Source organism: Saimiri boliviensis, chromosome 14, assembly GCF_048565385.1.
Source record: "Saimiri boliviensis isolate mSaiBol1 chromosome 14, mSaiBol1.pri, whole genome shotgun sequence".
Taxonomy (NCBI): domain Eukaryota; kingdom Metazoa; phylum Chordata; class Mammalia; order Primates; family Cebidae; genus Saimiri; species Saimiri boliviensis.
In genome coordinates, this window is record NC_133462.1 from 59,109,703 (window position 1) to 59,133,926 (window position 24,224).

At 50.5% G+C, this 24,224-nt stretch overlaps 1 protein-coding gene and 1 long non-coding RNA gene across 3 annotated transcripts in view; one reads left to right on the forward strand and one right to left on the reverse strand.

Annotated features, from left to right (window-relative positions):
• Positions 1–1,014: 1,014 nt before the first annotated feature.
• LOC120361591 (uncharacterized) lies at positions 1,015–9,823 on the reverse strand. 2 transcript variants are annotated; one of them, XR_005577761.2, is made up of 3 exons: positions 9,193–9,823; positions 4,686–4,877; positions 1,015–1,586 (listed from the first exon to the last, which is right to left on the reverse strand). It is a non-coding gene; the product is annotated as an uncharacterized LOC120361591 (long non-coding RNA). The 2 variants fall into 2 exon arrangements; XR_012513524.1 differs by having other exon boundaries at positions 4,686–7,499.
• Positions 9,824–9,859: 36 nt separating this feature from the next.
• RASSF5 (Ras association domain family member 5) overlaps positions 9,860–24,224 on the forward strand; it is an 81,225-nt gene continuing 66,860 nt past the window's right edge. The window contains exon 1 of the mRNA XM_003930440.4: positions 9,860–10,389. Coding sequence (XP_003930489.3) covers positions 9,933–10,389 — 457 coding nt within the window. The 5' untranslated portion in view covers positions 9,860–9,932. The remainder of the gene's footprint in view (positions 10,390–24,224) is intronic.

Sequence of the window (24,224 nt, forward strand, 5' to 3'; positions counted from 1 at the left end):
AGCTCTCAGCCGGGTGTGCTCGGCACCCAGTGAGGCCTGGGCAGGTATCTGTGAGGAGTGCTGGGAAATGGGGTGGGAATTGGTCATGTCCTGGTTTCTGCCTTTCCCCTAAATGGGCCCTAATTTCAAGGAAGAACCCAAGGGGTGCCTTCCCATTCCTTCCATTCTCTTGCTGCCCCCCTGCCCCACGCCATCATTTTGAAAGCCATTTAAAGGGCCTGAAACTTAGGGGAAAAGAAGGGGTTTTTTTTTTTGCTTTTTTTTTTTTTTTTTTTTTTTTTTTGCTTCAAACCCACCATCTCGGTGGCTACTGCCTTTCCCCCATCACCACTATTCAGAACCTAGGCTATGTCCTAAACAGTGGATTTGAATAGTATTATGGGTTATTTTAAGCATTCCTTCATTTTGTCTAGAATCCAGAGTGCTGCCTGAGCAAGGCATTCTGATTTTTGCAAACTGCTTGCAAATTTACCTCCCGCCTTCCCCAAACCCGAGCTGGACGACCCACCTGCCTGGGCGAGTGAAGGAAAGGGAAGGAGAATCGTAGTAAGGTAGCCCCAGTAGGAGGGAAAGATGAGTAGGGAAGCCCACTATGTGCTTTGAGGCATGAAGACAGCATTATGCTTGACCAAAGATAACCCCAGAGATCCTTCCTGCCCATCTTCATGGGAGCCCCACATCCTGAGGCCACTCTACTGACCCAGAAGGGTCAGAAATGAGGAAGGGAAGTCCTGGAGGCTGACATCCTCTCTGCTGCTTTGCTGTGGGAAGACCAGCACTCTAAAGGCCCAGGGGGAAGGTGGCTGGAGGTTGTTTCCTTGCATCAGGCCTAAGTGGCTTCATGTTTGCTATCTGGGCCTCAGGCCCATGGAGTCACTTAAGGCCATGCATTCACATTCTGGGGCCTCAGAGACCTGCTGCAGCCTTGATGTTCCCGGGTACTAGACCACCTCTCGTCCACTCTGCTGGCCTGAATTTCCGGCCCACACTTCCGGCCTACGAGTGGCCCTTCAGGGAAGTCCCACAGTGGGTTTTCCCTGGCAACAGCAGCTGCTCTGGACCCTACGTGCTTGGTGGAGCTCAGTGAAAGCGCCAGGGATCCCTGAACGCCAAATGCAGATTTTTGGGAGATGATGTGATCCGGGCTGTATGATCTCATGAGCAAAGCCCACGAGATGTGGCCGACAAACTCACGCAAAGGCTTCAGTTCAGGTTTTTTTATTCTTTTTTTTTTGGAAAACAAGGTTTTGCTCTGTTGCCCAGGTTGTGGGCTCACTGTAGTGACTGTTCACTGTATGACCAAGTAATCCTCCTGCCTCAGCCTCCCAAGTAGCTGGGACTATAGGCATGTACCACCACCTCCAGCTAATTTTATACTTTTTGTAGAGATGAGGTCTCACTATGTTGCCCAAGCTGATGTTGAACTCCTGAGTTCAAGTGATCCTTCTTCCTTGGCCTCCCAAAGTGCTAGGATTACAGGTGTGAGCCGCCGCGCCCAGTGACTCCAGTTCATTCTACACTGGGCAGAGCTGCTGACGTCGATGCCTCCCCGAATCTGAGGTTCTGCAGAGCTGCTGATTCCATCTCTGTAGAAAATGAGGGACTGGACTATGGCCCAAAATGACCCATAAGATCTACAGGTGTCTGAAGACCTCTTGAATATACTTCTCCATTCTCTGCAGTGATTCCTAACATAACACTTAAAATGAAAAGAGCTCATTTGGTTCATCAGACATGAACTGAGCCCTTACAGTGTGCCAGGCCCGTGGGGTGTGGGAATTACAGAGGTGACTAAGCCACCTTTCTGGCTCATGGGAGCTCACCTCTATGGAGGAAGCCAGGCATGCCACAGATAACTCCCCATCATGGAGGAGGGGCTGGGATAGGAATGCAGACCTCAAGTGTGGCACTAAGTCACCCTCCTCACAGGGGAAGGTGCTTAGGTCAGGCTCAGAAGGTGTCAGGGAATGAATGACTGAGAGCAGGGGACTCCAAAGTGGAGTCTTAGCAGGTGAGCAGGTGATACATAGCAAAGAAGACTTGGGAGGCATTCCTGGCTGTGGGAGCCGCAGCAGCGCAAGGGTGGGAAGAACTACAGGTATTTTTGTGTTACTGGAGCGTAGGTTAAAGTAGGAAGTTGGTATTGTGGAAAGGGAGGAGCCAGCCCAAAAGGTCCTTGCAGGCCACACTAAGGAACTTGGGCTCTACCCCAGGGGACCACAGACAGGTTTTAGGTCAAGTCCAACTGGTATTTTAAAGATACTACTCTTTGGTACCCTGTGGTGAGTGGACAGTTATGGGGAGGAATAGATTAGCTATGTGCAAAAATTGCCTAAAACACAATATTATTAATACGATAGTTCTCTGCACACTCTGCTCACTTTCCCCACCCCCTCTCCACCTCATTTAGCTGTGCCTGCACAGGGTAGATAGAGGAAACAGAAGTTCTTGTCTCAGACAAGACACATCAGGGGCTCAGATCAGTCACAGGTATCTGGGAAGATTCCACGTGGCATTCAGATTCATGGCTAGCAGCCTTTTAAAACAGGTCAATCCAAGTGAAAAGGGGGCCTGACTAGAAGGACGAGGGGGCCTGTCCCAGGTACCCAGGCTGGAACTAGTCAGCTCTGGAGGGCCTGGTGCGCAGGTCTATCTCTCTTTCTCTCCCAGAATCCACACAGTTTCCTCTTTTGAGACTGGCGTCCTGGTTTCGAAACACATATTCTGGGACCCCACTCAACTCCTGAATCGGTAAGGGTGTGGCCCAGGAATCTGCATTATCGATGAGCTTCCCTGGTGAGTCTCACACCCGTTCAAGTTTGAGAACACTGACGCAGAGATCCAACAGACATCCCACAGAGGACGTGTGAATGCACCAACAGAGGCCAATTGGCAGTGGGTGGTACACTGGACCAGGCAGCCCACCCCACACCCACCCTGGGAGCTGAGCCCAGGGGAGCCAGTCTAAGGACAGGATGGATCTCAACCGTGGCCTGGCCACCCTCCTACTGGAACCGCCATTTGCTTTCATGGAGCCACCTCGATTCAGTATCCTCAAAGGATTGCTGCAACTGGTCATTTTGGATTCACTTCCAAACTGCTTCATTGATTTTTTTATTTATATTTATATTTATATGTATTTATTTGAGACGGAGTCCCACTCTGTCACCCAGGCTGGAGTGCAATGGCATGATCTCGGCTCCCTGAAACCACCTCCCAGGTTCAAGTGATTCGCCTGCCTCAGCCTCTAGAGTAGCTGTGTCTACAGGTGCCCACCGCCACAACTGCCTAATTTTTGTATTTTTAATGGAAACGGGGTTTTTTGCCATGTTTGGCCAGGCTGGTCTCAAATTTCTGACCTCAGGTGATCTGCCTGCCTCGGCCTCCCAAAGTGCTGGGATTACAGGCTTGAGCCACCACGCCCAGCCGTGCTTCCATGATTTTTTAAAGGGTGGAGTTCTGGCTGCTTTTCCCTCTATCCCACAAAGGATCCTTAGTCAGGCAACCCCCGTGGGAAGTGTTAAGGAAAGAGCCAGGCTGACCTGAAGTAGCTTCAGTTTATGGTCCTTGGAAGCTCAGAATGACTGCCGCCCCTCACTCTCCACCAGAGACCAAGGAGGAGGGGTGAAATAAGAGGTGGGAGTGAGAAGGGAGAGAGGGAGGGAGAAATGAAGAGGGATGGAGAGGGAGAGGGAGAGGAAGAGAGAGGATGAGCAGGGCACAGGGAGAGGGAGCAGAAAGGAGAGTGGCAAGACGGAGACACAGAGGAGGAGACAGGTGGGGGCCGAGGCGGGGCAGGGAGAGCCCATGAGGTCACCCAGGCCACCCTGCTCTCGCTGGTCTGTTGTAATGTAGTCCATGGCTTCCTGCCACCGCGATGGGCCCAGCGGTGGCTTAGTGCTGGAATGCAAGTGGCTGTGGCTTGGAGCCTCCCCACTGGCTGAGGGAAAAAAAATGCTGACAAATCTGCCTGGAATATCTGAGTTTTTCCAACACGGAAAGAAACATACACACACACACACACACACACACACACACACACACACACACACACGCAGTCTTATCATAAGCCTGGCAGAGCAGCTCAAGATGGAAAAATTTTATAATTGAGATGTAGATGGAGAAGGTGCCACTAAAACTGGTGGAAAACAAGCCCCACCTACCCCCACTCTACATGGTGACACCTTTCCTGGAGCCCTTGTATCCCTCCCTGCTTTTGTCCCCACCTTGATCTGCCTTTCTTGTCCCCAAATACTGTCAAGGACCTAGGAGATCCCCTTGGGAACACTAGAGTTTGGTGACACACAGAAAGCCCATCTCACCGAGTGGAGATGGCGCCCCACCAGCCCTCAGCCCTGGCCAGCTACAAACATCTGGAGGCAGGAAATTCACCCAGTCACCAGTATCTTGGAGGAAGTACATGAGTCTTAAATGGAGCTCCCAATACTACCCCAACTTCTACCCAGCAGGTCCTTGGGGACTTTCAATGGTCACCAAACCAAACGATTCCTCTATCTCCCCATCCCTGGGTACAGGGGCCATGGCTTGAAGAGATGTGAAGAAAAAAATCCTGGACTAGGCACAGGTTAATGAGCACCTCCAGTTAGCCCTGCACAAGGGGATCAGCACGACCACTAAGACACAAGTGAGGGAAGCAGACATGTACAAACTGAACTGCAACTCACGTGAGGATGATCGAATGTCAGAGGCACAAGTGACTTCTTGTGGGATCCCAGGGAAGGAGCCATGAGCGAGGTCTGGATGATTCTGGGAATGCTCTGGAGGGCCTGATATTTGGACTAGACCTTTGGCATAGAGTGGGGTTTCCATAGGGAGAGGAAACTGAAGAAAGATTTTGCTGATTCTTCAAACTGCACCTACAAGGCAAGATCAGAGATTCTGAGCCCTGCCCTTTATACCATAGCAGCTGGGCAAGACAAAGGCAAATTCATGGATCTGAGTGGATATGAGTCCAGACTGTGACACCTTGGGCCAGTCACATGACTTCTCTGAGCCTTGATTTTCTCATCTGTAAAATGGGAATGCTAGCCATTTAACGGACTTGCCATGAAGATGAAATCATCCAAGCCAAAAGTGCCTGGCGCATAATAAATGCTCAATGCATGTTTCTTGAACAAATACATGTAACATGGAGCACTTTACAAGGAATTTCTTTCACAAACACATTTTGATCCTACCACAACATTTTGTCATGGTCCCTGTCTCAGTCTAGTAATGTAAAGTATTACTGACCCCCTTCACACATTGCAAACAGCACTCACTTCTTTGGAAAGCTGAGTTCCACGTGCAACATGCTGACCAAGAAGGAAAGGAAGTGGCACTGGAGATCTGTGTTTCATAGTTAACAAAAACATAAGCACATTTTTTTCAAATGTCTGTGGGCTGGGCAGGGGGGTCACACAATCGTAACTATTCACTGCCATAACCTCATTTTCAAAATGTGGTCTGTGAGCCATGTGAATCAAAATTTTTTGCAAAATGCAGACCAAAATCCAGACATACTGAATCAGAAGATCAGGTAGAAGAATATGCATTTTGAACAAACTCAAGTTCATAAAACTTGGAAAGTTTTGGGGGTTTGTTGTGCCTGTTGTTCTCTTAGTTTGGAACACAAAGGGCTTGCTTCATTCAGGTCTGTGTTTAAACGTCTGCTCCTCAGAAAGGTCTTTCCTGACTACTCAATCTCATAGAGCAGCCTCTGTCACCTTCATCCCCTTAAAGTGCTTTATTTTTCATCAAAGTTCTTACAACCTGACATCATATTACTCTTATGTTTGTCTATTGTCTGGCTGTTTCACTAAATGTAAGCTTCATGAACATATTCATTTACTGTTGCACCTTTAGTGCCTAGAACAGTGCTTGATACATAGCGGATATCAAAAAAACTACTCATTAAATGAATGAATAACTGCTCTATGCCCTCAAAGATTGCACTGGTCATTAAGGCTGATTGCCAACTGTTTCCAGCCCTTTCCCCCTCTGAGCACATGGTAGAATTGTATTTCTGCTCCTGTTTGTAGGGTGGGGTCATATGACTAGTTCTGGCCAATAAGCTGTGAGTGAAAGTGACTGGAGCCTATAAATGCTAACGTGGGATCCTCCAGGTGCTCGAAATTTCCCTTTGGCACAGTGATTGGGAATATTAGACATGGTGAGTCTGATGAGCAGAGAGCCCATGCCAACCTGCAAAAGGCATGTCATGTGAGCGAGAAAGGGGTCTGTTGTTTCAGGGCACTGAGCTGTGGCACTTACTACTGTCGCATAGCCTAACTTGTCCTGACTCTGACAGTGATTCTATGTAGACAGTTGTGCAACTGTCAGAATCCCTGGGAGTTCCCTGAAAGCTTCGGGGATTTCAGACAACTTCAAATGCCTCAAAGCCAAACAAAACCCAAAACTTCCCCTTCAGGAAGTCAGGCCATGTTCTGTCCTTCCGTTTTCCTTCTTACTAGGGGACTTGGGGAGGGAGGCTGGGGGACAGCAATAAAACAACTTACCCAACAGGAAAACCAACACACTCTGGGACCACCTCTAAGTGATCTCACACCCTGACCGCACACTCCAAACTCACTGTCATAATCCTTCCCTTTGGTCAAAAATAAAAGCAGCACACCCACTCTGCTGGGAGTGAGTCACAAACAGAAAAAAGTCGATGGGTTTGAGCCAAGGGTATCTACTAACAAGAAGGAAAACTCCCAGTGGAGGGATTTCAGCAGATGCTGCAGTCTTACCCTTGTCGCCTGGATGACCAGACAGATCCAAAAAATGTTAAAGTCCAGGTATCTGACACTACCCCAGCAATGTTCTGACCTTATAATGAAACCAGAGGTTATTTAGCACTTTTTCCCTGGGGAAGAAGGAGTAAGTTGCTATTCATGTAGGGTGTGTGTGTGTGTGTGTGTGTGTGTGAGAGAGAGAGAGAGAGAGAGAGAGAGAGAGAGAGTGTGAGAGAGAGAGAGTGAGAGAAGTCTATGTGTGTTGTGGGAGCAGGGGAATGCTATTTCAGGGAAGAAGGAAACTGGGCTGGGAAAACTGGCATTGGAGGAGACCCCTCCCAGCCAGGGAGCCTCATGCTGAGGTTGAGGAGGGCAACCTCGACTCTAATTTCTTGGCTCAGGGAGATGAACCTTGAGATAAACTTTATGATAAACTTTTTGGATTGGTTACATGAAATTATATTATTTATATCTTCGTTTTCATCTCCTTTCCCACCCCAGAAGCCAAATGCAGGGCTCTGGCCCTGCACAATCTCCTCCCACATTCATGCTGAGAGCAGCCACTGTCACTCCCAAACCAGAGCTGCAAGAGGAAAACAAAAATCAGAGCATTTTTCTGTATAACCCAGACAACTGGAGAAGAGTTTTATGCCTGATGATTCCGGATAGTCCTCAGTTTCCCATGGCCAGAGCTGACGCTCCTCCCCGTGAGTCTCTCTATCCAGGAAATCTGGGTTGGACTGCCCAAACCATGCTTTGAGGCTGCCAGGAAGGACAGAGATGGAGACTGTTAGCAATTATTTCACAAATGGCATTTCAAAACCGATCTTCCAGGGATGCACCTGTTGTCAGATCTCTGCTGCTTCTTGTCCCACCAGGCTGTCACTCAGAGCTCAAGCTGGGTCCATGCCCAGGACCTCACCTACCCACTGCATTCCTAGGAGGGAATGAGTCGCAAGTGTGTGGAGATGGGTAACAGAGTGTGGACACAGCAAATATTCATATGGAATACAAGTTTCTGCAACAACCCCAAGAGAAGTGCTTGCAGAAAAAGTGGGAGATGGAAATAAAAGAACACAAAGGCAAATTGTATTTTCCCTTTTATGCCTTCAGCAGAAAGTACTCAGGAATAGCCCCCATTGGGCTTTTCTCTGTCATGTCCACTGAAGCACACTCATCCTGGGGAGAAGGAACAGAGAAGCCCATTCTCTTATCACCACCTCAGACCTGGAGCAATGGTTTCCCAGGTGGGGGCCCTGGATCTACAGCATCAACACCTGGGAACTTGCTAAAACGGAGCCCTCTCAAACCCCAGCCCCAGACCTATAGATTCTGAAACTTTCGGGATGGAGCCCAATAATCTTAATTGGGCTTAAATAATCCAGGTGACTGTGATGCATACCAAGGTTTGATGTAGCAAAAGCAAGGTTAGGAGAGGGAAGAGGAGGAGTGGGGCAGAGGGAGTGGCCTGTGGCTCACACACCTTATCCCTCATCGGAGCTCCTCTGTTTGGTAGCACTGTGGGGTTGACCTGTCCTATGGGTCATTCCTCAGAAACCACCTCGTAGGGTGAGCTCCGGCCTCTGGTGAGCCCCAGAACCCCAGGAACCTCTCCTCTGCTACAGATTCGGGAGGCAGAGAACTATGAGTACCACGAGGGAGAAGCCATGGAGCAAAGCTGGCTGGGAATTCCCTGGTCACTGGACTCCGGAAATTTTAGGAATTACCTCCAAGGGAAAAACAAAAAGCAAAAGTGAAGATTCCCCTAGGAAGCACTAGGGGGAGACCCATCTCTGGCCTGGGAAGAGAAGGGAGAGACCAGGTCCAGAAGAATTTCGACTATTCTTTCAAAGAGTGACCATGCTAGACGGACCAGACCGAACCGGTGTTTTAAGAGGAAACCTGCGATCGCTGAGTCAGAGTGACGGACCTGACAAATGCCCCATTACCACCCAGCTGTCTCCCCACCTCCAGCCCAATGTACAGTTAAGGAAATTGGGGCTAGAGAGGGCCCCAGCCCAGGTTCAGAGACCCAGGAGTCCTCTTTATCCATGAGACGGGCCAGTTTCCATGGGCAAAGGTGCCTGTCTGTGGGAGCAACTACATAGTTTGTGGGAACCAGTGCAACAAGAAAACGCCCAGCCCTTTGTTCAAAAAGTAAGACTTTCAAGATGGTGACCACAGAGCATTAAACCGGACAGGGGTCCATGAAGCAAATCCATGGGACAAAGTGCCGGGAGAAAGGAGTTCTCTCTTCGGGTCCCACGAGTGAACCGTCCATACCGGGTACCAAGTAGGGCCTTTGGGGATCTGGTATCTCCACAGTAATTTTTCGAGCAGCTGTGGGGAGTGGAGGGTTGGCTAAGGAAGATAAAGCTCCCCCAACCGTTGGGGCGCGGGAGTGTTCTCTCAATCGGGGGGCCCCCCAGTCTTCCGGGAAAGAGGAATTCCTTACCCGACAGGGCTGCGAAGGGAGGGGAAATCCAATCAGAGCGGAAGTCGCACGTGGACAGCTCTGCGCTGGCGACTTCCTGCGGTCCAGCCATGGGACCAGGCGCAGCTGCGGGAGTGCGCGTGGGGCATTCCGGATCCGCGTGGAGCTCGGCTCTAGAGGGGGCGGAGGGCGGCGCCCAGCGGAGAATGGAAGGGCGGAGGAGCACGGCTGGCAGTCTGCGCGATCAGCGGGAGGGTGGCGGGCGGACGCCTAGACGGAGGGGCCCTTCTCCGACCCCATCCAGCCAGTTCCCAAGCCTTTTCCTCCGACCTGCTCCCTCTCCTGGAGCGTGGGGATGCGGGGGGTGGCGCGGACCTGGTGTTGGGGGAAGTGATCCCCGGGGTAGGACGCAGGGTTGAAGGCCGAGGGCCCCCAGCAGAAATGCGCCCTCTGAACTCTACTGTACCGAGGCGCTCCTCTGCGGAATCCTGCAGCTGCTCCCAGTGAAGATGCCCCCAGATCCACAGTCGCGCAGACGTCGCCCCGCACCTACCCTACCCCTCTGTCCGTCGGGGGTTCCCTCTGGTCTTCCTTCCTGCCACTTGGAATCGCCCCGCCCCCGCCCCGTCCCCGCTCCGCCCAGTGGTCTGCGGTCCCTTTAAAGGCGCGCTGGTGCGGGGCCGCCCCTTCTCTCGGGGCTGGCTCGGGAGCAGCGCTGTTGCCAAAGCCGCCGCTGCCGAAGCCGCAGCCACCAGCCGGGCATGGCCATGGCGTCCCCGGCTGTCGGGCAGCGCCCGTACCGGTTACTCTTGGATCCCGAGCCGCCGCGCTACCTGCAGACCCTGAGCGGCCCGGAGCCGCCGCCGCCGCCCCACGACCGGTCCTCGCTCCGCTGTGTCCCGGCGCCCCTCTCCACTGCGCCCGGGGCGCATGAGGGGCGCAGTGCCCGGAGGGCTGCCCGGGGGAATCTGGAGCCCCCATCCCGGGCTCCCCGACCTGCTCGCCCGCTCCGGCCTGGACTGCAGCAGAGACTGCGGCGGCGCCCTGGAGCGCCCCGACCCCGCGACGTGCGGAGCATCTTCGAGCAGCCTCAGGATCCCCGCGTCCCGGCTGAGCGAGGCGAGGGGCACCGCTTCGCGGAATTGGTGCTGCCGGTCGGCCCCGGCTGGTGTGACCTGTGCGGACGAGAGGTGCTGCGGCAGGCGCTGCGCTGCGCTAGTAAGTGTGAAGGCAGGGGAGGGGCGCGCGGGGACACCGCAATCTGGGGGCGAAGGACTGCGAGGGCCCTGGGGCAGGGAGGGAGGGGCCATTACCCTCTCTGGCTCCAGGGGAGCCCAGACCATAAGGAGGTAACCTCCGGGAACACTCCGTTCCTTAGTTCCCTGGCCGGTATCCTTTAGCGCCTGCCCACTGCTTCGGTATGGTTATGCGGTATTTAACAGATACCTGTCTCCTGACGGGTGCGTGCCTCATCCCTACACACACGCACACACACACACTTGCACGCAGGTTGTGTGGTGTTGGGTGATGGCCTCGGCGGCAAGGTCATTATGTCACCCACCTGTGCATCCTCATGCTTTTGTTGTGAGTTATTGGGAGTGGATTGTGAAGCTGCTGTGGAGATGAGCGGTTGACCCTGGTTTATTAGGGTTAATGACAAAACGCTTGTTTGTCCTCCTATGGTAGAAGCTCAGACCTCTCCTCCAGGGGGACCTATTGGGACAGGGAAGAGATCTAGTTAGGCTTTGGATAAAGGCAGGCTGTGAGGCTGAAGAGAGCCTGAAGTTACCCTGAACTCGTGCCCCCTCCTGCCTTTCACCTCTGGCCCCTCAAACCTTTGGACTGCTCTCCGATGTTTGACTGTCCCCTGCCTCCTCCCCCTCCTCCTCCTGGGTTCCTGCCCCCGTCATCGTGCTTTAACATTACTCAACTCCTGACAGGGTCCCTTCCTCTCCCCAGCTCTCAGGATCCTCCAGTCACCTCCTGAGCCAGGCTCTTCTCAAAGCCAGAAAACACTGGGGCCCCCAGTGTATAGATTTTCTGAGCCAATCTTCATTCTTCTTTGGGGTTTATTATTTTTCTTCTACAGTTAGGGGCGTGTATGCCTTTAATAGATGTCCACCCTCCACCCCTGCCCTGGTATTTGCTCTTGCGTGTTTAGCAAAGGCTATCCATAGCCATGTGTTCATGTGTTTACATGGATATTTCAAATATCTGAAGCCCAAAGCACAGACAATGGCACAGCCTCTAGCAAGCATCTCTGAAATGGATTGTGGTTTGCATCTTTCAGCAAAGGCCCTTCCCCCATGACAGCAGCCTCACATCTCCCATCCGACTGCAGCGTTGTTCAGCAGCAGCGATTTCCGCGTCAGGAAAACCCTACCTTTCTTCTGCCTGCAGTTTGCAGCCAAGGCTGCTCGGTGTGCCACCCACTACAGCTGGCTGCAGGGAAATAGAGCTCAGACTCTAAGCCTGGGTCAAGTGGAAGGAAAAGATTGGAAGGGCAAGTGGGTGCTGCTCTTTCCTCCTCCACCAGAACCCCCAGTTCAGGTGCTAATTAAGAAGGAAGGAGCAAAGGTGTGTAGAGTTATACGTTGTGGGTATAGGGAATGCTGTCCCTCAGTAAATGCCTTTGACTTCAGTAGAATCCAGTGCAACTTGCCTTTGGACATGTTGGCAGCTTTTGCAGTTTCAAGATTCCCTTACTGCGTCCAACAACCCTACACACAGGGAGAGAGGCAGGAGCCTCACTACAGTGGGTTTTATTACAGCTGGAATCCCAGGAAATCTCGTTCATCGGCATTCTAGCTTGTATTTAGACTTTGGGGGACTAAGATTTTGCACGGTTTTGTCAATTTCTTTCTTTCTTTCTTTCTTTTTTTTTTTGGTTTGGTGATAATGGTGCGTTTGTGTGTATTTACACGTGCCTGTGTGTGATACTCCACAATTAAATGAATTTATTCTCATATCACATCAGAATCGTTGATCTCCTTTGATTAAGTCATATACATCGTTTCTAGTGGCAGGAAGATCCAGGCCCTCTGGGCAGTACCTCTGACTTTGGTGAGGTCTTTTTACTTTCTCACAGCCCCCACATAGTTGGTTTAATACTATCGATGTCTGAGCACTGGAGAGGAAGCCAAACTGGAATCGAGGGTTACAGAAAGAAGTCTCTGTTTGACATTATTAATATTTAACTAACTGTGAACCTATGGCTGGATGGCAAAAGTTGAGAAATGTTCTAATGTGTAGATGAGGGCTGGCAGGTGGAGTCACAGCAGGCCAAACTCGCTGAGCATCTTTCTTTAAGTTGAAGGTCTGATTCCATGGTGGGGTTGCTTTGTTTGTCTTCATTTTGAAAAGCAACAGTCAGAAAGAGGACTTTTAAAATGCCATACTACACAGTAATGAAGAGCATAGACTGGAACCAGAGCCCTGGGTTTGAATCCTGACTACCGCTTAGTCCCCATGTGACCTTTGGACATCTTCTGATTCCTTGTTTTTTTTTTTTTTTTTTTTTTTTTTAATGATATTACCTACTTCATCATGTTAATGTGAGAATTAAATTGATTAATATACATAAGGCACTCAGAACAGGGCCTAGCAAAATGCAATACAAATCTTTAATTCAATATGAATATTATTGTTACCTCCCATCCAACAGCTGTAACAACTAGTCTGGGCTCGTGACACCTCCTAGGATTACCTTTCTAAGCAGCAAGAACAGTTTGCAAACTCTGCCTGGTTGCTAAGCTCAGTGGGGAAGTGACTGCCATAGGCATCCCAGAAAATTTGACTATTAGGTGTCCTCTAGGAATGTCACTCCTATCCAAGGTCCTGCTGTGGCTGAGGAGACCCTTCTGTGCCTGGCTTAGGGGCCACGAAGGCATTGGGTCCTTGTCTTTGTGTTTCTTGCACCCAGCAGAGTGCCAGGCACAGAGCAGGGTCTCACTATGCAGTGACTGATGAGAGTGGTGGCTTGTTTGTGCTATTAAATATCCCTGCCCTTGGAAACAAGCAGAAGGGCAGTGGGCTTGTGAATGACATCTGCCTTCATAGGAGGCTGACACTGGATGGGAACTATGTTGGCAGAAGGGGCTTTTAGTAAGGAAAGCATTTTGGAAACAGTCTTCCCATTGTCTGTCTACCTTTTTAGCAAAAGTTCATCTAATCCTAAGCCTACCCTACTTCAAGATCTGTAACCAAGCTCTGGTGAATGTTGGATTTGTGAACAGGGAAGTTCAGGGTCAATATGAATTTCTAGCATTAAAGAAATCATAGCTCTTAGATAGAGAAGGAAATCCAGTGGGGATCTGTGGAAAGACAGAGAAAGAAAGGTAGTGTGAGTGCATGTGTCTGTTTCGGGGTGGGGGTGGGGGTGGTGGCGGTGGTGACCGTGAGAATCCATTTCTAGCATTCTAGGAGGGAATGGTCAACAGCAAATAACCAGAGAAACTCACTGGCTGCCCTTTGGCTTTGTTCTCAGGGACTTTTCCTTACAGATTCTGTCCCTTACTGTTCCTTCTGTAGAAGGCACATGGAGGTGGCCTTTTACCTTTCATCTCATTTTGGTGGCTACAGGAGGTATCCTGGACCAAAGGGATGGTCTGGCACTTGGAGAAACCTAAGCCTGACTCAAACCGTCCTGGAGGTGCTTAGACGTACCGTGGCCGTTGTCAGTGAATGCCACCTGTCTGTTCCTGGAGTCAGAGTCTCTTTCCAGAAGGGGGTTATTCAGAGCTGTGAAGTGTTAAGTGATTGGAATTACACGGTTGAAAGGGAGGCCCTGCCTGGGGCTCCTCGTTTCTAACCTCCCCACTCTGTGATAGATTTTAATGACACTGTGAATACAAGGCCCTGCCATGCAGCCCTCAGGGAAGGGCACCGGGACTACCCTTGTTGAGAATGGCTGATATCGCCCCTGGCCTCTAGTCTGGTCTCTCTAGTCTTGCTGCTGCGCTATTGGCTGGATTCAACCCCACTTTCTGCACAGCTGGAACCACCTGAGTGACAGCCCTCAGATGCTGCATTGACTTCCTGTAGCAGAGAAAGGTCTTCATGTCAGGTCTCTTGGAAATTGTCCTGTGTTGTTCTGGTGGCTTCTGTATTTATTTATCTTGGGCATTTGGAAGGCATTTGTGCACCCAGCAGCACTGAGTGTGTGGTGTGTATTTTCCTTGATTTAGGCCCGTGTTTGGCTTTAGAGTTTAAGAAAATGAAGCACAGAAACGGATATTTTGTTGTTAAAGATTGTGGGGATCCCCCACTCCAAGCCCTCTCCTACCCCTGACTCTAACTGGGGTCTTCTTGGGTAAGGTCCTATTGGAGGATGTGTGTGTTAGGGGCCCAGGAACGAGCCTGGAATGCTTTCAAACAGGCCTCCTCAGCTCCCCATGCTGCAGCCCATTTTTCCTATCCTCCCTGCTTCCTGTCTTATCAAAAGATGAAAGTGAAAGGATTAAATGTGGGCTTAATTTTCCCCACTATTCATCAGAGCATGAAATTTTCTGATTATGGAGTGTGGGGGGCTTGAGTCCCAGGTACAGTCAAAAATGATTAATGCCACTTGTCTGCCAGCCTAATTAGACTTGGTAATGAACATGTGTGTTTGCCTGCTGATCCTGCGGAGTTATTAGGTGGATGTGAATTGACATCTCCCTGCAGCATTGAGGGTTTGGTCTGATATCCCCTCTCTTCTCCCCAATTCTACTGGTGAACCAACCTGTGCCAAGCCTGGTAGGTAGTCCCTGAGTGACAAAGAAAAGACAGTCCCCAGCCCAGTCCCATGGGCCCTGCCTGGGTGGGAGAGTGAATTTATCCCGTCAGGGAGCCACCTCCTGTGAAGTATACGCAGGTCAGGAGCCAGAGGCTGGGGAGAAGCTGCTGCCAGGCTGAGCCCAGGTCTGAGAACGGGCACAAGAAGAATTCTTCACATGTCAATAGTGCCTTTTCTCTGAAGAGCCCAAAGTGTTTTCATGCCTGCTGCTATATTCATGTTCAAAATAGCTTCATGCTTAACTCACACTAAAAGGGAGCGACCCTGGCCAGGTGTGGTGGCTCATACCTGTAATCTCAGCACATTGGGAGGCCGAGGCAGGCAGATCACCTGAGGTTGGGAGTTCAAGACCAGCCTGAGCAACAGGGAGAAACCCCCGTCTCTACTAAAAATATAAAAAATTAGCTAGGTGTGGTGGCACAAGCCTGTAATCCCAGCTACTTGGGCAGCTGAGGCAGGAGAATTTCTTGAACCTGGGAGGTGGAGGTTGTGGTGAACCGAGATCATGCCATTGCATTGCACTCCAGCCTGGGCAACAAGAGCGAAACTCTGTCTCAAAAAAAAAAAAAGTTACCTGGCCAAGAGTTACCTGCTGACTTTGCCGAGGACAGTGGTGCAGTTAGAAGCCCTGAGGTCGCCTCATTCTGACAGGTCTTCAAGACTTTGGTGCCGTCTAAGGTCCTCAAGCCATTTCCCCCACTTTGGGCTTTGTAGCCAGCACCTCTGGGTGAGAGGCAGCTACCTAAGATGGGAAGGCCATGGGTGGGTCCCAGCTCCTGCACCTCAGTGTTCTCCCACAGGGCTTTCTCTGGCTCCCACAACTACCCCTCATTCCTCAGTTTCCCCATGGAGGGCATCTGCTGGCATTCTTGCCCTACCCAGGCTTACTATGAAGGCTGCTGAGGAACCTGTAAAAACATCTCTAGCCTCACCAGAATGCCCTTCCTGTCCACATTCCTTAGATGGCAAGGTGAGTATTCTTGGGTGGATAAGTATTTGTGGGTATACAAAGCATGCAGGCTCCCACACCCAGCCCTTCTGAGGGAACCGTGTTCCGGGGCTCAGTCAGCACCAACTGGTGCGATCTCCTTCTCACGAGCTTGCAGACCTGGGTCTGTGCTGGTGGCGGGAATCTTTTTGCCTCCCTGCAGGGTCTTGCTTGGTCTCTGCTGACTCTGGGCACCTGCCCCTCCTGCAGAGCTCTGTTCTGCCTCTCCACAGCTGGGTGGGGAAGGGCTGGCAGCAGCTGGGAAGGCCGGGCCTGACTGGGGAGATGGTTTTGCATTTAGTCATTTTCAGTTTTTTTCCAAGAGTTTTGGCAAGCCTCTTTCCACACATTCCGGACTGGTTCTCAGGGTCAGAAGGAGAGAAGAGCCAGTTTGGGGCTTAGGGGTGGAGGTAATGATGTTAGATCAGGCAGAAGGCTGGGTTTCCTGGGGGCACTGGTTTAAGTGGAATAAGGTCCAGGCTTGGAAGCAGTCTCAAGTTGCCCCACCCCAGGGTCAAGACTATCTTGACTCAGACCTGGGGAAGTGACATTTGGGTTGGCTGAAGTGGCCCCCAAGACCGTGCCGGGCCTGTTGTGTGCCTGTGGTTCCTAGCATACACAAAGGTTTGTGAGAGATGCACTCATCGGGCAATCTTTGAGGTTCGATTCTCTTTTTTTGCTCTTTTTGGAGAGGAAGGAGGAAGAGCAGTGGGGCCCCTCCTAGCATCGTAGTATGTCTCCAGCCTCCCAGGGGAGAATGCCCCACTTGGGCTGAGGGGTCTGGTGACCCCTGAGAATTGTAGCACTTACGTGTGTGCTCGGGTTAGTGTTAGGTCCAGGAAGTCAACACTCAGGAGTGCAGGCAGATATGTCATTCCCTGCGCACTCGCAACCACCAACCTCTGGCCCAATTCCCATCGTGCCATCATCTCCCCCCAGGCCAAAGAGAATGCTGAAGTGCATCCTATCCCGAAGACCACATCCTTGGGCTTACTCAGAGAAGGAATTGGTGGTGGAACAAATGTGAGCTACACTCTGGTCCTCCAACGAGACTCCCCATCACCTGCCACCCCCCTACAAAATCAGACCAGGTCTCCATTTTGGTCACCCTGGACTGCAGAGGGACTCCACCCACACTGTGAGGAGGAGGCTTAGCAATACACACACATTGTTTGTAAGTCGATTCTTTAATATAGAAACCCCCAAAATGCCACCGTTCCTCAGTTTTGGACTGGTTCTTTCTCCCTGACGCTTCCTTGGGGAGAAGGGAACTGCCCGTGGCCTTCATGGTGGCCTCTCTAGTTCACCAAGAACCTCCCGACCAGAAGAAGGGCATAAGCAAGTCCAGGTCCTGAAGTGATACCTGGGATCATTAAGCAAGGGGTAGAAGCCAAGTTCATTGCCCCACTGCAACTCTGGTCCTTGCACCCAAGATCTCCAAGAGGGTCCAGGAACTCCCACCTGGCTGAGCACGGGAAAGGGCTCATTCCCATTCCCGCCCTCAAAGAGGAGAGCATGGGGCTTCTGGGGAAACTTTAAAATATGTATCATGGCCGGGCACAGTGGCTCACTTCTGTAATCCCAGCACTTTGGAGGCTGAGGCGGACAGATCATGAGGTCAGAAGATCGAGAACATCCTGGCTAATGTGGTGAAACCCCATCTCTACTAAAAATACAGAAAAAATTAGCCGGGCATGGTGGCACGCATCTATAGCCCCAGCTACTCGGGAGGCTGAGGCAGGAGAATTGCTTGAACCTGAGAGACAGAGGTTGCAGTGAGCCAAGATTGCTCCATTGCATTCCAGCCTGGGCAACAGAGCGAGACTCCGTCTCAAAAAAAAAAAAAAAAAAGTCATGTGTAATGGGGGGAAATCCCTTGCAAATGCCCCATTTGGGCTGGAGAATATGCTGACCTCACTTCTCATTTCTCCTCATCATTGAGCTTTTCTTCGATGGGTCAAGCCATTGGGAAAGACAGCAGGAAAGAACCGGCAGAGTCGAGATGGGGCTTTAGGAAGCTCTAGGATCTTCATTCCTGATGCTTGGAAAACTAAAGAGATGGTCTGAGAGGAGCACTACCTAGAGGCAGGAGAATGCCTGCAATGACCTCTTGCTGTCTCTGACATCTAAGCCATGACTCAATGACCTCCATGTTGAAGGAGAGCCCAGCCAAGGCCCAGCATGATTTGAAGCAACAGCCTTTACCATCTTCATTGCTTGGGTACAATATATGCTCACCCTATTTCATATAAAGTTACCTCCAGACTGCTTTTAAAAAACACTCATCACCAGGATAGACAGTCACGGACAACATGCTCAACGCTTTCTCCCAAAACTCTCAAGTTACAGCTAGAATCTGTTGTTCCATTTGAATAACAAGGCATCTCTGAAGTTTTATTTTTTGATGGGGGGGGGGTGTTTAATACTTTTTTCAGATGTTTATAAGAAAAACCCCACATAATTGTTTCAGCAGAAACCACAAAGTCTCCATCTTCCATTCAACTTAGATGGAAAAAACAGCCTTAGCATTCTCTTCAGCAAAAGAAGTAAGCAATGATACCTGTTTCCAAATGAGAGACAGACCTGAAGGAATACACAGAGTCAGAACTGGGTTGGGGGTGGAGGTTTCCCAAGATGTACTGTTTCTCATGGGGTCACATCACTGCCTGAGATTAGAACCAGAGGTCCATTAGGCGACCTCAGTTTCTCGTCCAGTCCCCATCCATCTCTTCTTCACCCTAGCTGTCCTCTCTAGGATCCCACTGGGTTTTTTTGTTTTTGTTTTTGTTTTGAGACAGAGTCTTGCTCTGCTGCCCAGGCTAGAGTGCAATGGCACAATCTCAGCTCACTGCAACCTCCACCTCCTGGGTTCAAGTGATTCTCCTGCCTCAGCCTCCAGAGTAGCTAGGATTACAGGCATGCGCCACCACACCCAGCTAATTTTTTTGTAGTTTTAGTAGAGACGAGGTTTCACCAGGTTGGTCAGGCTGGTCTCGAACTCCTGACCTCAGGTAATCCACCTGCCTAAGTGCTGGGACTACAGACCTGAGCCACTGCACCTGGCAGATTCAATCTGTTAATTTCACTTTGGTTCCTGGCTAGTCCTGTGTCATGAACTCTGAGAGCTTGGCCATGGCAAGAAGGAGGAGTGAATAGAAAAAGATCTACCTGCATTTTCATGTCCACCCGCTACATACACTGAATACCTACGAGGTGAGGAGGAAGTGGGGAGAGACACACTTGTTTCTTCATCTTAGGATTTAGAAAAACTTCACTCTTTGTGTAAAGAGCTATTGATTCACGCACGCTGATATCAATTTAGAAACTGATTGTCGAAAATTGGCTTAAGTGGAGCCAGCTCTCAATTGTCCAGCACCAGCTGATTCTCTAGCATGTATGTGGCTCACTTTTTTTTTTTTTTTTTTGGCCTGTACCTCCTTTTTTTGGACATTTCAGCATTCACTGGCAGAAGGGCAGCAGAAGAATAAGTAAACTCAACTAACTTGTATTATCAATGATGTTAGCCTAAGTCAAAATCTCATGCTGGGTTCTGGTGCTGGTTTTGCTACTAAGGATCTGGGTTATCTTACTGAAGTCATTTGACTTTCCTGAATGCGCTGTTTCCTCATCTATGAGATGGCCCATGATTAAATCAGCCCTACCGACCTCACAAGAGAACTCTAGACCTGACAAAGGCAGTTCCCACAGAACAGCCAAGTGCAATGGAAGTTACTTCTGCTCCCACAATTTCTTTGCCATTCTGAACTCTTCCTATACCATGTGAATATTCTCATTCTAGCAGGGTCACAGGATGCCAGCTTTGCATCTTCAGCAAACACAGTGATAATTCTTTTCCAGATCTAGCATCCAGTAGAAACAAAACATAAAAGGATTTTTTTTTTTAATAAGAACATCACTCTTCTTTTTGGCTTGACTTTCATGAACCTGGAGTCTAATTTCTTAAAGGTCCATGTAAGCCAAGTTTTAATTTCCTAGCAGCCCCAGCCAACGACCACTGCAGACATCTAAGTAAGACTGCCCTACTCTGGAGATAAGTTTTTTCTCCCACCAGAGAGTCTGCAAGTGTGTGAGTCCTCTGAGGTGCATTTCCCCTGGTTAAGGGACAGGTGTCCCTGCTGGGAATGGTGGCTTCATGCCTGTAATCCCAGCACTTTGGGAGACTGAGGCAGGATGATCCTTTGAGTCCAGGAGTCAAGACCAGCCTGGGGAACATGGTGCAACCCCAACTCTACAAAAAGTATAAAAATTAGCTGGGTGTGGTGGTGCCACCTGTAGTCGCAGCTACATGCTGGGGGTGGGAGGATCACTTGTGCCCAGGAGGTTGAGGCTGCAGTGACCCATGACTGGATCCTTGCACTCCAATGTGGTCAATAGAGCAAGATCCTGCCTCAAAAGAAAAAAGAACAAGTGTCCCTCCTTCATGTTAAACTGGTCCCTGCTGGTGAGGTGATTGGCAGGTGAGTCCTGTCATCTCTGGGCAGCCTGGTAGGGGCACCACTCTCTAGTGGCTTTTCTGGAAGGCTCTGCTGCCTGTCTGGTGCCAGTCTTCTGTCTTGGACTGGGCAACAGGGCCTCCCAGAACTTTTCTACTAGGGCTTGGCAGCTTCTGGGAGTCAGAGTGAAGGAACACCCTGTGAGTACTGTTTTGGGGCATTTCTGCCCTTTTGCGAGAAAATTCTTTTTTCACCACCCTACACTCATAGGGTCAATCCTTTCCTGCTCAGGTATCTGGTCTCAGATAAATGAATGGCTGGACCCTCTTCAAAGCAACACCACCTCCTGATGGGCCCTTCCCCCACCCCGGGCTTAGGATGGGAGGATGTGAATTAGCCCCAGTTTGTCCGCTAGGAGCCTGTACAGCTGGTGAAGCATTATTAATCCACCATCCCCAAAGAAATCCATTAACGAGCTCCTGGGCCGGGCACGTGGTGTGAGGTAACCGATCACTTCTGTCGTCGGAAACTTTGGAGACATTGATTTTCAGACTCGCAGACTGAGAAGTGAGGCTTGGGGCAGGCTCTTCCCTGCAGCCTGTTTGGTGGGGGTATTTTTATCTTATCAAGCCAAAAGCCCCAGGAATAGAAAGTTTTCCACTGCGGGAGGTGGAGGGGAAGGGGACCTCAGTGGGGAGAGAGAAGGCATCGGTCAGTCAGTACGGGTGCCAGAGTCTGCGGGCCCAGGTGACTGTCCGGGTCATGCGAGGCCTGGGGCCCGCCCCAGAGCCCTCCCCCACCCAGCACTCCACCCCTGACGCCAAGCCTGGAGAAAAGCTATTGATCTCCTGCGCGGAGATGACCGAGGGCCAGGAGGAGAAGGCCACCACTGCCTGCTTTGGGACTGTCACTGCTCAGCTCCAGCGGCTCTTCTGCAGGCTTCCGAAGAGCCGCTCGGTCTCCAAAAGGCACCAGACCCTGCAGAGGATGTGCATCGAGGCCCGGAGGGCTAGGGGTAGGTCCAAGCCAATCTGGCTGGGGGAGCTGGGGTTCAGAGGCCTCTGCTACCGGCCTTTCCCATGGAAAAGGAGTACAGGATCCTTCTGGCAGCCTGTTAGTGCTGAGCTGAGCACCGCTCCTTGCCCCTCCTGACTCCTCAGGGACAAAGGATTGGGTGCCAGATTCAAAGGACGACATGGTCTGCCTATTTCGGAGGCCTTGAGTTGGTGGTGGATTTTAACAACTTTTTGTTGGCTGAGAATTAGGGCCAAGTGGTCGTCTTCATCAGGGTTCCTGAGCTGGCAGAATATGGGCATCTAGGACGGCCACTGTTTTCCATTCTGCTTATCCTCTAGCCCTTCAGACCCTGCCGAGCTGCTGAGTCAGCCTTGTGAGGACCTGGGAGCAGTGACGTTTCCCAGGCAAAGGCTTCTCACCTGCAGAGTTAATGAAGGTGAAGCCTGCATGGGGCTGGAGGCTGCTGGGAGGAGCACAGCTGGACAGGACCTCTGGCCTCAGGAAGTGGCTAGGTCACTGATTCCTCTCCTGAGCACTAATTAGGGCGAGAACATTTCTCACCTGAAGGATAACTGGACAGCGTAGCGGTGAGTGAAAGATGAGAGACAGAGGGAACAGCAGTCCACATTCTCATAGGACCTGGGGTCTTCCATGCCCCTTTTTCAATGAAAGGAAACTGGGACCAACAAAAGGTCCTGCTGGTGGCAGTGCCAGGGCTGGGAACCCTGGGCACCTGCCTTCCAGCCTGGGATTCCTTCTGCTGTCTCATGCTGTCCACAGCCTCTTCCATTTCTGTAGCACTCTGCTAAAGACTCAGAGCATTTATGTTTGTTTGCTTTTAATATCATTTATTCCCTCCAGATTCTGGTGTAGTGGGAATGGGAAGCGGATTATTCTGTTTCACAGATGAGACAGCTCAGACACATAAGGCCTCTTGTTAAAGGTCATTGCCATCTGGCCGGGATGGAACCTGTGTCTCTTGAACGGTTGGCACTCTTTGGAGCATACATACTTTTCTTAGGGCCCTGTCTCCATTTTTCTCTATACTTCGCTCATGTACTTTCAAGAATCAGTGGGGATCTAGGCAGGTCCCCATCGTGAGTCACAGGGATGGGATGAGAATGAAGTGCTATCTCTGGGCTAAGTTTTTGGAAGCAGAGTTTTTAAAAACAACAAGATCTTGATTATGAAAAACATGATTTTTCTGATTAAGGCTTTACCTCTTGATAAGTAGAAATTTTGATTGAACTAGACCTAATCCCCATTTGGAGACAGATACTCCTTAGCCAGCCTGAATAATTTATCCTCATCAATAGCCTAATACATACTGTGACCTTCACTGAGAAGTGAACTGGACACCGAGTTCCTCAATTTAAATGCTCACGAGTGTGTTGTTATTCATCCTCTCTTTCCCCCTCCCTCTCTCTCTTTAAGAATTATTCAACAGATCATTGCCTTGCTCCTTTGCTATTCAGCCCAAGGAGTTATAGATTTAAGTAAAATCAATCAGGCCTGAAGTGGCAGCATTAAGGTCAGGTCACATACTGCACTGAGGCTATGATGGGCTTGCTTAACTTGTGTTAGCACTGGGGCTTAATTGACTCAAGAGGCGGGAGAAGACAGGATGCTGAAGATCATGGAAAAGGTAGACTGCAGGCTGTGGACATCTGGAACATCCTCATCTCACTCGCAAGACTCTGAGCAGCCTGGAGTGTGGCATTTTAGAAAACAGGCTTGGTGGCTGGGTGTGGTGGCTCATGCCTGTAATCCCAGCACTGGCCAACATGGCGAAACCCTGTCTCTACTAAAAATACTAACATTAGCTGGGCAAGGAGATGGGAATTTGTAATCCCAGCTAGTATGGAGGCTGAGGTAGGAGAATTGCTTGAACCTGGGAGGCGGAGGTCGCAGTGAGCTGAGATTGTGCCACCGCTTTCCAACCTGGGTGACAGAGCAAGATTCCAGGCCTGCATCAATTCAGGATCCTGGAGTTCTCACTTTCCCATTTTCTGGCTGTGGGAAAGGTTAATCTTCCTCCTACAGATTAACCTCTCTAGGCCTCATTTTTCCAAGCATTAGATAGGACAGAAAATCCCAACCTCAGCCCAGTATGGGTTGGATTACATGTCAAGCAGTTGACACGATGCTTGGTGCATAGAATGCTTTGCATTGGGAGCTACTGTTGCTGAGTGCTCCCAGGAAGACTTTTCACAGCTGCTCCCGTCAGCCTGCAGCACAGTTGTCTGCTCCTCCATTGTTCCTGGGCTAGGGTGCGCTGCCTGCATCTCAGTGGGAGAGACAGGGTTTGAAGGCTGCCCAGGCAAAAGTAGAGGAGAGCCATAAATTCAAAAACACATTCCCTGGAAAAATTCCTACCATTGAGTTTACCACATCACATAATTAACAGGCAGAGCTAGATTAGCCCACCGGGTATCTTTAGGAGCTAGGCAAGCATGTCACCAAGGAGCAAGTCATATGTCATTTTAAAAGGCTGCTGGGGGGTCTGCGGAAAACAGGCCTGAGTCTCTCCAGAAATCTCTGGTGGTCCTGGCTGCAGCGATGCAGCTGTAAAGAAGCCTTTGTGTGTCTCCAGTAGAGAGGGGCTCTGACATAGTCTATTTACTTTCCTTCTCACTGCAAAAAAGTCTGCATTCGCCCAGTTAGTAATTGGCACTTTGAATGGCTGTAAGTGACATCGAAGCAGGTGTGGAAAAACCAGTTGGATGTAGTAGCCTGGTTGTCCCATGACAGGCTGATCCTGCCTACTCCTGGCCTCCTGTGACCTCCTGGCATGAGAACTGGGCACACCTGTGGTGCA